Below are 12884 nucleotides of genomic sequence, written 5' to 3'. Positions count from 1 at the left end.
AATAGACGTTTTCAAATCTTTAGTTTTAAAAGAAACATTTGATTTATATGTTTTTTTTGACCGGATAAATTTGGTTTGCAAACAAACGATTAAAGTCATTGATGTGAGTTAACGAGCATTTAAGATATATTAGAGAAAATATTCAGAAATGGAACGACATAGTTTTTTAGGATAACATTTAATACATGTTTTCAAATTTTTAGCTTAAAAAGAAGCACGTGATTTATGTTTTTCAAACAATTGGATAAATTTGGTCGGCAAACAAACGATTAAAGTCATTAATGTGAGTTATCAGGCATTCAAGATATATTAGAGAAAATATTCAGAAATGGAACAACATAGTTTTTTAAGATAACATTGAATACATGTTTTCAAATCTTTAGGTTAAAAAGAAACACTTGATTTATGTTTTTCGAACAATTGGATAAATTTGGTTGGCAAACAAACGATTAAATTCATTGATAGTGAGTAATCAAGCATTCATGATATCAAAGAAAATATTTAGAAATTGAACGACCAAAGTTTTTTTTAGGATATATAACACTTAATACATGTTTTCAAATCTTAAGCTTTAAACTAATAGATTTGATTTTAGATTTTTTTTTTTTTTTTTGCGAACAACCGGATATTTGATTAAAACGAAAACCAGCTACCTAAAAAACCAATTACAAAGTAAAATGTTTAAAAGATGATAAAACCAACAAATCCAACTAACTACAATTCTACGATTCCTAGTTCCCAAACAACTAGAAAGTCGATTCAATAACAATCCCCAAACAAATATATTTTGCTCCTTATGTTCTGCACATTCTCAAAAGACTCCACACATTTTTATTGCTTGTAAAGTAGCTTCAGTTTTGTGGGATTTAGGAAATTGTTGTGATTTAAATTTAATTGCTCCGAGTTTTGTACATGTGTCCGAGGTGGTAAACTAGATTGACACAATTCACTTATCGATTACAAAACTTACATCTTTGGAGCGATTATTTGTTAGAATTGATGAAGAGAAAGAGAAATGATAGAAAGAGAATGAATATTCTTCATTTCATTGATTGAAAAACTCATTGTACAATACAAGTAGGAAATACATACATCACAAAAACACAAAGTGCAACCAACTTAACCAAACTTAATTATCACGGATCAATGACATGTAACATTATTTGATGATATGGTGAGTTATATGGAACCTCAAAATCCATTTTATTTTATTAGCTTTTGCTAACGTGTTCAACACATATAATTCAACTGTTTTAAAAAATGGGCCACGTTCTATTGAAGCTAAATAGTTGGTAGTGTTATTGGGCTCTTGTAGTGCTAAACTCATTTGTCATTGGGTAATAATAGTGTCATTTAATAGTAAACTTAAAAATGCCTTTTCAACTTATATTTGAGACAGGATGTTAAACATCCCTGTGCTATCTTCAACAAATTTATTATCGACAATCCATAATTATAAATTCTAATATGCATAAAATTGTTGATTCGTTATTCTTTTGTATATGTGCAATTAATCGTGGCTCTTATTTTTTTCGATTAATGGGCTTCAGATTAATTGACCCATTATTATGTTTAGCTTTAAGGCCTTATTAGCTAGATTGGGTTTTGATTTCCCGGCTTGTACGATATTGGGCCTCATATCCGGTCCTTATTGAGTTATTCAGCTTCAGCCGCCAGGGAGGTCGATACGAAGAAAACATCACGTGACAATCCGACGTGGCGACAGCCCACAGGTTGGGAAAACATACGGCGTTGTGCCTGTAGTCAAAAATTTTGACAGTAGATAAGATGTCACACACGACCTTATCTGGTATGCTCCGAATCCATTTGCTCCACTTTATTTTTTTTTTCTCGAAATACTTATTTTCTGAATATAAAACTTTATAATAAAAAATATCTTATAATGAAAATAATACTTATTGCCTTATTGGGAAGATAATATCTACCTTTACTCTGTTTTTTTTTTCGTCTATTTTAGAAACAACGTTAGGCCATGGGGTATGGTTCTTTTTTCATGCGTAAAAATCTTATGTGGAGCCTATGTGGAGTAGATGTTCACTAGTGAATATCGCTCCTATTAGGAGTAATAATGGTGTGGATTGAAGCCAATTACGGGTTCTCACACCCAATCAAAACCGTTTTTTACTATCTCTCTCTTCTTTCTCTCTATCTCTCTCTTCTGTCTCACTCTTGTTCACTAGTGAACACCACCCCCTAAATAGTAAATGAGTTGTGAAGATGTATAGATGATGATGTTGAATGACTTTTACGCGTGTTGATACCCCATAGCCTTATAATCGTTACAACCAGCCTAAAGAAAATGTCACTGTATAAAGTATGATAATAATTTCAGTTTTCTAGTTTAATTTTTTTTCTTAAAATGTCTAATCATTTAATTTTTATTTTTATTTAATCTTTATTATCTTAAGTAAGGTTACATCTTAAAGTAGGAGCATAGTAAAAAATAGGGCTGTCAAAATTGTACTACGGAAAACCAACCAACATGCTACCAACTGAACCAAGAAAGTTGGTAGCCAACATATTTGGTAGCCAACATATTTGGTTGGTAGTACCGTACCAGTTGAACAATCTTAGTACAGTAATGATATAATATTTTGAATACCATGGTAATACGGTACCAACCAATTCATATATATATATATATATATATATATATATATATATATATATATATATATATATATATATATATATATATATATGAATTGGTTATTTGGTTGCAGTAATGGATAGTTATTAACACGTTAAAACACAAAACTAAAATGTTACTTTAACGTTACTTCAATAGAATTATTTTGTAAATTAAAAGAGCTACATAACCAATTTCTTTACTAAATATCAAAATTACTCGATGTATTTGCTTATTTTAAAATATTACAATAGAAAAATAAAATAAATCTGTATAACCATTACCAATTTGTACCAACCAACCTTGTTGGTAGCCAAATATATTGGTATCAAATATATTTGATACGGTACTGGTAGCAATTTTTTTATACCAAATATAGTTGGTACGGTACACGATTTAAGGAAAAACGAATTGGTACCGTACCAATTACGTCCGTACTGTTAATTCCTTTATGAATGGAACAAATATATAATCGATACTATTTGACAATGGAATCACTAAGATTAAATTGTTTAGATCATATACTTGAAATAGATCATATAAAATAAAAAATTATTGATGGCATTTAAATAACTGATAAAATATACAATCTAAAATAAATAAATAAAGATATAACCATCGTCATTTAATATTTGTAAATTGTAAGTTTTTAAAATAATAAGAAGCGTTACACGAAGTACGAGAAGCTTATCCGCGATCGTTATCGTTATCGACCTGATGCATCACCACGTAATTCCACGCCGCCACGCGCCACCCAAAAACCACCACTGTTTGTCCATCCCAAGTCGGGTCCACACCTGACCTATTTATAGACCCTGCAAACACCCTTCAATGGATCCACATTCTTTCATCCTTTTCCCTTGAATTTACAACTTCGAAAACAAGAAAATGTTGGCCATCTTCCATAAGGCGTTTGCACACCCACCGGAAGAACTAAACAGCCCGGCGGCACATCATTGCACCAAGCAACCAAAACTCCCGGAAGAAACCCTTGAAGAATTCCTTTCAGTTCATCCTACAAACACCTTCTCCATGACCTTCGGCGACGCTGCTGCTCTTGCTTATGTAAAACCCGATCGTCCTTACTCCGTTCATCAAAGGTTGTTCACTGCCTTCGATGACATATACTGTTTGTTCATGGGGAGTTTGAACAATCTCTGCTCCCAAATCAAACAATACGGACTGTCAAAGAACACCAACGAAGCCATGTTCGTGATCGAAGCTTATCGGACGCTACGAGACCGTGGGCCTTACCCCGCCGATCAGGTCATCAAAGATCTTGAAGGAAGTTTCGCATTTGTCGTCTACGATAGTAAATCCGGAACTGTTTTCACTGCACTGGTAAAACTTCCATATTCATGGTTCACAAGACTCCGTTTTTCTTTTCACTTTGTTTCACCTACCAACTGTTCGTGAAAATGCCTAAATGAAAAAAAAATATACATATATATAATTACAGGGTTCAGATGGAGGAGTAAAGTTGTATTGGGGAATAGCTGCAGATGGATCAGTCGTTATTTCCGATGATTTAGAGGTCATAAAAGCAGGTTGTGCCAAGTCGTTTGCACCTTTCCCGAAAGGTATACATAACCCATTTTCAAGATTTCATTTTTGTAAAGATTTAGTGAATCCACACCAAGATTTGACATGTTTTTGGGATGAATTTGCAGGGTGTATGTTCCATAGTGAGGGTGGTTTGATGAGTTTTGAGCATCCAATGAACAAGATTAAGGCAATGCCAAGGGTTGATAGTGAAGGGGTGATGTGTGGGGCTAATTTTAAAGTGGACACCTACTCAAGGGTCAATTCTATCCCTCGTAGGGGTAGTGAAACCAATTGGACACAATGGGATGATCATTGTTGATCATCAATCATCATCAATCTCCAAGATCCCATTTTACTTTAACTTTTTGTTTGTCTCCAAGATCCCATTTTACTTCAACTTTTTGTTTGTTTCTTGAATGTAAATATTTAATTTTGTAGAATAATTTGATGTATGCCAATGGTTTAGATATCACGTGGGTGCAATTCAAGAATGTTTCTTTTTGGATTCATAAATATTGCTAACACGTAGAAATCAATTATTGTTCAATCCCGAAACATCATATATAAAAGCACACAATTTGATCATTTTTAAGGCCAGCTATGAAATGTACAAATTTTCATTCGTGTCTATCTTATCTTCTTTAGTTCTCTTTCCATAGTGATCTATCTATCTTTTAACTTTCTTGAAAGTGAGAAACATTTTGTCCATGGCTTTTAGAATCTTCTATCTTAATTGACAACCATTTATGTCATTGTTTTTAGCTTGCATGTAGTTTTAAAGTAATCAATAGGTTGATTATGATGTTTTTGGGAGACTTTTAAGTCGACTCGACTTTTTAGGAAAAGAGTATTAGAAAAAATTAAAAACTAATGTTTGGTGAATATTTATGTTTTTAGAAATCAAAACCAGTTTAAAAGATGTGTTAAGTTTACAGAAGTGATAAATGATTTTTAGTTAAAAGGTTAAGAGTTGAAGTCTTTTTTTGGATAAAATGTATAGATTAATGAGTAATAATGTTTTAATAAGGTTCAAAATTTTGATATAATATACACGAATTAGTTCTGATTTTAAGATACTTTCTTTTAAAAGAAATATTGTCACCAAAGTATATTTTAGACAAATTCTTGTAAAAAACGATCATTGACCAAACAAATGGTATATACACCGAGAATTCACCTACAAAGGGGGCAAACATTAACCATTTAACTTGAAAATTAGAAGTGCATATAGCCAAAACATATTTTCTTTGATCTGACAGTAATTTACTTTTTGTTTGTCAACTTTGCATAAATAACTTATTATTTTTCTTTTTAAAGGAGAATTGGTCAAAAACACGTCTACTTAATGGTATTGGGACTTTTTTTGGTTATTTTCTCCTTTGTCTAGCTTGAACACTACCCTTGATGTGTTACAATCTCGATCAGTTGCCACTTTATTATCCTTTTTTAAGATAAGATAAATGATTTATTTTTCTTGATGCGTTGATTTCCAGTTGAGAAAAAGGTTGAATGGGTTGATAAAATGTAACGTCTCATTTTTATAATAAAGTTTTTTATTTTTAATTAAGGTAAAACTTTATATTTATAAGATTTCATTTAAGAAAAACCATTTATTCCAAGGTACATCTGTCTAAAATCAAAGTAATATATTAAACGCGGAATCTTCATGGCTATGGCTGCTGATGAATATGTATTGTTTTACATTTGCTTTCCCACGATCACCACTAGTACGTGGAAAACATTTAATAAAAAACTCTAAGGCAAAGCCTAATAAGTTCTCCCAAAATACCACACGCCACGATATACATACAATGCATGCACACCGGCACACAACACAAGGATTGGATTTCCCCCGGGTCCATAACACAAAGAACGGATTGCCCCCCGGCCAACATCACGGAAACTGAATTGCCTCGGGCCCATAGCATGAAGATTAGATTTTCGTCGGGGCCACAACACAAAGATTGGATTGCCACCGGGCCCACATGACGAAGACTAGATTGCCCTCGGGCCTATAGCACAAAGATTGGATTGCCCCCAGGCCCACAACACGAAGACTGTATTGGCCCCGAGTTTGTTGGTCTTCAGCACAAAGCAAGATCAGCTCAACCTACCCCACCATTATATGTTGACATGTGAAACAAGCAAGCAATCAAGAAAACCATAAGCACATGTAATTATCTACCCTAGTCTACATGTCCAACAGTAGACTACAACATACCAAGCCTCGTAAGGTACACTACTCAACTACTGGAAGATCCTTAAGGAATGCATAACTATATGTAACTAGATGTGAGATAGACATTCTGTGACAATTGTCCATTTTGGGTCAACCAAAGTCAACAAGTCAACAAAGTCAACTCGATAAGTATTAGGGATTTAGGATAAGTGATATGTTTCCTCATATTCCTAATATACAACTTACAATTATAATACAAAGCATCACTCGAGATTGTGTAACACCTGGTTTGAGCATTGGTTGGAAACTTGCCAAAGGAGAGGTTTCATGCATGGACTCGGCGAGTTGGGAGCTCAACTCGTCGAGTAGGGTCGTATTTTAGGGGCACGAATCGGAAGTGACTCGACGAGTCAGGGCTGTTTAATGAAAAACCGCAATTTTGGGGTTTGTCCCTATATAAGCCTCATTAAACACTCTTGCAGCCTCCCTTAACATCATAAGAGACTGTGTACGACCGCAAACTCCCTGGTGTGGAAGTATGTGCATGTGAGAGCTTGACTTTGGGAATTTAGGAAGGAATCCAAGCTTGGAGAAGACGAATCAAGGGGAAAACACTGGATCTAACATCTAGTTCGTCTTGGGCATTGATTTGAGGTAAGAATCTATTATCTTAAGCATAAATTCTATTTGAGAGTTGTGACCAACTTTGAGGAAATGGAAGCAAGCTTAGATCTGGACCTATCACAAGGATATGGTTCCAGATCTGGACCTTTTTAGGCCCCAAATATCATAAAGTTGCATCTTTCATTGAGCTCATTCCCTCTCCATGCATTAGAACCTTGTTTGAATGTTAATCTTAGTGTTATGGCCACGTGAGGCTATACATGCACGTAAATTTTGCAACTTTACATGATATCTTCACTTGGAGAGTATGGATCTGAAGTTTGAAACCTTAAATCCCACTGGAAAGAACTGATTACGTGAGAACTCGTCGAGTCCCTCTGGTGACTCGGCGAGTCGAGAGGGTTCACTGCTAAGGGTGTGCGGCCAAGGGTGTACGGTCAAGGGTTTACGGTCAAAGGTGTAACGTTGGTGGTTTATGGTCGTAAACACTAAGGAACTCGACGAGTCCCTCGGGTGACTCGGCGAGTCGACGAGTTAATCAGGGAACCCGACGAGTGAATGATTGTACTCGGTGAGTCAAGGTCAATATGGATTATTGACCTTGACTATAGACTTTGACTTTGACCAGGATTGATCCAGGGGGTATTCTTGGGATTATACTGAGTTATTTATTCATCGAATATGGAAAGTTGAGAAAGAGCAGCGTGTGGAATACACTTGACTTCAGCTTGTCAGTTCAACTTTCGAGAGGTGAGTCTTCTCACCATACCAATGGGTCTAAGGCACAAAGGCCGACCCATTTTATGATAGTTGGTATACTTGTTATGTAGAGGTGTGTGATATGAATGTATGTATGATATGCGGTAGAGATAGCCCTTGTGGCTAATGGTAGAGACAACCTTATGGCTGATGGTAGAGATAGCCTTGTGGCTAATGGTAGAGATAGCCTTTGTGGCTATCGGTAGAGATGGCTTGTATAGCTAATTGATATGTGCCAATGATAGAGATAACTTTTATAGCTAACAGTCACACCCTTAAACCAGAGCAGCGGAATCGTTCGAGGGCGAATGACTTCATGTAGTATCGTAACAGTTGAATACATAGTAAAGAAAGTAAAACAACCATCATATATATAATTTAAAAGTTACATTGTTGAATGATACTTATTTCAAAATAAATTACAATATGATGACAAATTGAGTTTTAAAACTGATGCCTTAGCGTCACTTCTCCAAAAGCTAAAGTTTACTAGTATTACTGAATCCCTGAGAAATACAAGTAGATTTGAAAGAGTAGATCAGCACTTAAGCTGGTGAGTTCATAAGTATTTAATGTCAATGTTTGTATAAGTTTGAATGAAATTGTTTGTAGATGTTTGAAAACTCCAAGAAAATCTCATATTTCCTACTAGTATAAAAGTAGTCTTCTACCAAGACCCGACTGTTTTGAATGTTTGCTTCTAGAAATCTAATATTTTTCCATAAGTGTGTGGTAGTTTAAAAGTTCCAAAACTGTAATGCAATAGTGTTTTTCATGCCTAGAATAGTATATTTATGTGTGTATAAAATCACTAAGGCATTTGATAACCCCGTAAATCAACGTGTTTTTAATACTCCATGTGAGTTTTATAACCATGCTATTGACCCAGGCTGCCTGTAACAACGTTCTTCAGGCGTTGGAATATTATGACGTTTGTTGTGACATCCCCAAAATCACGGCCAGAAAAGACCGATTTTGTTTATGCTTTGTAAAAATCAGAGTACTTCTTTTCATAAAAATGTTGCGGAATTTGTTCCCAGAAAAACACGATAAATACGTTATTAAAACATTTTCGAAGAAACGTATTTATTTCATTTTAAAACATTTGGGATGTCATTGTTAATACAGAAACATAAGCATAAACAGAACTTACAATTATTTCCACTAGTGATCTACATCTCTTTAAATCTCTCAGTGTAATGTCACTTCATATCGTCACCTGTGATGTAAATAAACTGAGTGGGTCAGGTTGGGAAACCTGGTGAGTACATAGGGTTTTCAACCCACAATAATATAGTTATTATGTTTAAACAATCAACCCAATTGCCCATCCCCATTATCTTCTTTTAGTCTTCCCTAAAGATATTATCTCAAGGGTCATCTCCTATATCATATTTACTTCTCATCTCCTTACATCGTATTTCCTTATTTGATTGTTCCTACGAACTTTACCTAAGGATCATCGCCTACATTGCATAGACAATACTAATCCAGGGATTACTCCCTCAATATGTGTCTAGCAAGAGTTAGGGTATCATCGCATGATTACGCAGCCACAACATCGCCTGGACTTGTAAATCATGATAAGGGTTAGTCTATCATCGCATGAATACGTAGCCACAACATCGCCTGGACTCGTACTTCATAATAAGGGTTAGACTATCATCGCATGAATACATAGTTACAACATCGCCTGAACTCGTAATTCATCACCTACAGGTTACTAGCCTGCTGGTGTTTCCACGGGGTTGTCTATAATAGTCCGTGGTTGCCATCTATAGTCTGGTAGATGACTACATCTCCAAATTGTCGGACAAGGTTGTAGTATCCTACATCACCGATTCATAATCACCTATCTATCCTCACCTAATTATCATCACCTTCCTATCATCACCTATCTCTCATTATTTTATTTCATCACTCACCAACTATTTCATCTACCCGTGTTTTATCCCAACATATTTGTAGATATAAAATAAATATACAGTTTAAATCATTTAAAACATGTATAAATCATTCATCCAGCATAGACAACAAGTATTCAAACAATATGCACACATAGCACGTAATTTATATTAAAATACTTCATATCTATGTGTAAGATGAAAGGGACTATGCACTCACTTGATTAGGTGGTGACTCAGCACTCGGACAGCGCTTCGATACTCTCAAAACAATATTCCTTCGATAAAACCTAGTATCGATACCACTAGGGTTTAGCATAACGATAACCGCGACAAATTCATTAGTCTGAGTATTATTAAGTGTTAATAATACTCGATATAACTCATTTTAATAGCCCAAATAATTATTTTAAGGACCTAATAACATTCCTATAATTATATGAAAGCTATATTAAAAATTACGTAAGCGTAGCACACTTACAGCGAATTTTATCGAAAACCGGGACCTAATTGGAGCAGCGTTTCGAAACCGAAAAACTCCTTTTTCTCGGGACTCCGGGAGCCTCGGGGCTTCCCTAGGGTGCTAGGGGTTTAACTAGGGCTTAGGGGGGGTTAGAAACCCTAGAGAGAGAAAGAAATCTAGAGAGAGAAGGAGAATTGTGTGAAAAATGCGAAGGCCCTCGCCCCTTTTTATACCCTGCGAGGCCTCGAACTACGCTGGGCGTAATCCTTGGTTACGCGGGGCGTAACTTCGGATGGGGCTGCCACATCGATTCTAGCTGTCTCGCACTCGGAAGGGATAAGACCGAAGGGTACGCTGGGCGTAAGGCGAAGCGAGGCGACGTGGTGAGATCCGAAGGGCGCTCTGTTGATCGACGATGGACGGCTGCGATGAGGCCACGTCATCTATCTCGCATCAGATTTCGCAACTTGCATGCTCATCTTTAAAAATTCGTAACTTTCGCGTACGAGCTTCGTTTTTGACGTTCTTTATATCCACGCGAAGGTGGGAACGTACTCTACAACCTTCGTTTAGAATCAGTCGGCTAATTTTGGCTCGATTTTAAATTTTATATTATTAACGGGTCGGGACAGGATTGGTCCGTTAAATCCTCATAACTTCTTCATCCAACATCCGTTTTCGCCCATATTTTTCTTGTTACGCTACTCTCAACGAGATCTTCGATTCTCGTTTAGGTCGTGTCGGCTAAAAACCGCTCGATCTAATATTCGAATTTCGGGCTGTACACTGCTAGTCCGAAATTTCGAAAAATCATAACTTCTTCATACGAAGTCAGATTTGGGCGTTCTTTTTATCGATGTTCTTAGTTTAACATATTCTACGACTTTCGTTTAGATCGCTAAGGCTAAATCTCGCTCTATCGTAAATTCACTATTTACGCTTCCCGGTATCGTGTCGGTTCTGTCGCGAAACTTCGACGGGTCCTAACTTCTTCGTTATAACTCGGATTTCGGCGTTCTTTTTATGTACGGAAACCTCGTGACATATACTAAAACTTGGTTAAGATTATTTATTCTAAGTAATCTTTTGTCGAAAAGTCGTTTTCGACCCCTATTGCCTCTAATTTGACTAGCCCGGATTTGCGGGCGTTACATTTGTCACCCCAGACCTGTCGGTCTAACTGTAGCTAACAGTTTAGGTGTGGGATTTTCAATCCCGTATAGATCTATACACAAGTATCACACTCTCCCTACAAGAGATTATGGTATATAATACAGGACATTAACTGCATACTTGAAAGTACGTGAAGTTGAATGGCTCACAAAACTTAGTATCAAATAGATTTATGTATGAAAGCTTCATTTTTTCTTGTATATGAAAGTATTTCCTTGATATAGTACTTATAGTATGTAAAATCTCATGATTACCTTGTAAACTATACATATTATAGTTTTTCCGAAAGTGTTTTGTTTGTATGGTAAACCTTAGTGTAGTGTCGACTTTGTATGTAAAGTATTGTTGGATATAGTGTCTAAGTCCATAACTATATTTGGTATATACTTGACCCGACCCTGCATGGTCCATTTGGGTTGCACTTCACCCGAACAATTTATGGATAATATTTGAGAATAGTACAAGTTATGATTTATTAATATATTATAAGTTCTAATATATTAATATAAGATCGTATTATTTAATTAGTAGTGATCTATAATTAATCTAGGATTAATTTAGTGATCAAAGATATTACTAATTAAATATGGGCTTCTATATTTATATAGTGTGGGCTTATGCTTATTTGGAATGGGCTAGGCTTGGATGGAGAAGTCCATGGATACTCCATGGAGCTTTAACCCATGGATCTCATGGAAATGAAGAGACATGGGTATTAGGGTTTACATGGATGTAACCCTAATCCACCACACTATATAAAGGAGGCTTTGGCTCTTGAAATCACACTAGTTGACACATGTTGAGGTGAGGGCCGATATCAAGAGAAGTGTGACTATTCTCTCAAAGTTCCAAGTTTGTGGTGATTTGTGACTTTCATTTGAGGCATCCACATTATTGGTGCTAGGCTCTAGAACTCCAAGGAATCAAATACAACTACAAGGTAAGTGTTTCTACTAGCTTTACTTGATTCAAGTTCCCCATGCCATGCTAGTTAGGATATAAGCCTTGGAAAAATAATTATTTGTATGTATCTTAGACAAACATAGATCCAAGGTTTATTAGGGTTGCATGTACACTTAGGAAGTGTTAGAATGCTCAAAACCCATCAGTGGTATCAGAGCCTAGGCTTGTTTGTTTGATAATTGTTGCAATATGCTTGAAAAAGTCGAAATATTGCTGTCTGACTGATGGACTCGCCGAGTCCATGGGGGGACTCGCCGAGTCCACTTGTATCTTCAACCTACTCACCGAGTAGGTTCATGCACTCGGCGAGTAGGGTCGACAGAGTGCAGTTTTTCGACTTTAGTTGCTGGAAATGGATTAGAAACATTACCCTAAACTGTTTTGGTACTTGAAAACTTGTTTTAGAAGGTGTAATGTCTTTTCTAACTCATTTACAACAACTAGTTATCAAAATTACAAAGATTAAGTGTGATTTTGATATATGAAAGTGTTCATGTTCATGATCTTGTTCTTATGATGTTTAGATGATCATAGGAATTATTTGTAACCTATGTGGTAGATTAATTCTTGATCATAATGTTATTTAATGGAGTCCATAACTTGTCCTCAAGTTATGGAAAACCA

The 12884-nt window shown here is 35.8% G+C and overlaps 1 protein-coding gene across 1 annotated transcript; it reads left to right on the top strand.

Annotated features, from left to right (window-relative positions):
- The first annotated feature begins 3477 nt into the window (after positions 1–3477).
- Positions 3478–4780, top strand: LOC145052070 (aluminum induced protein with YGL and LRDR motifs). Its single transcript, XM_078999878.1, has 3 exons — positions 3478–3991; positions 4110–4230; positions 4321–4780. Exons 1-3 carry the CDS (start codon positions 3539–3541, stop codon positions 4512–4514), a joined length of 768 nt encoding a protein of 255 aa, XP_078856004.1. The 5' UTR covers positions 3478–3538; the 3' UTR covers positions 4515–4780.
- The last annotated feature ends 8104 nt before the right edge of the window (positions 4781–12884 follow it).

Source organism: Lactuca serriola, chromosome 5 (genome assembly GCF_051521515.1).
Source record: "Lactuca serriola cultivar US96UC23 chromosome 5, Lser_US96UC23_V15, whole genome shotgun sequence".
Lineage (NCBI taxonomy): Eukaryota > Viridiplantae > Streptophyta > Magnoliopsida > Asterales > Asteraceae > Lactuca > Lactuca serriola.
The sequence above is the reverse complement of the archived record's forward strand: the minus strand, read 5'-3'. Positions and strand labels throughout refer to the sequence as shown.

Bases quoted from the DNA above. Each gene is read 5' to 3' on its own strand.
- LOC145052070 (XM_078999878.1), top strand. From the start codon at position 3,539: ATGTTGGCCATCTTCCATAAGGCGTTTGCACACCCACCGGAAGAACTA. The intron at 3,992-4,109 runs GTAAAACTTCCA...ATATAATTACAG, and splicing joins GAACTGTTTTCACTGCACTG to GGTTCAGATGGAGGAGTAAA. The intron at 4,231-4,320 runs GTATACATAACC...ATGAATTTGCAG, and splicing joins GTTTGCACCTTTCCCGAAAG to GGTGTATGTTCCATAGTGAG.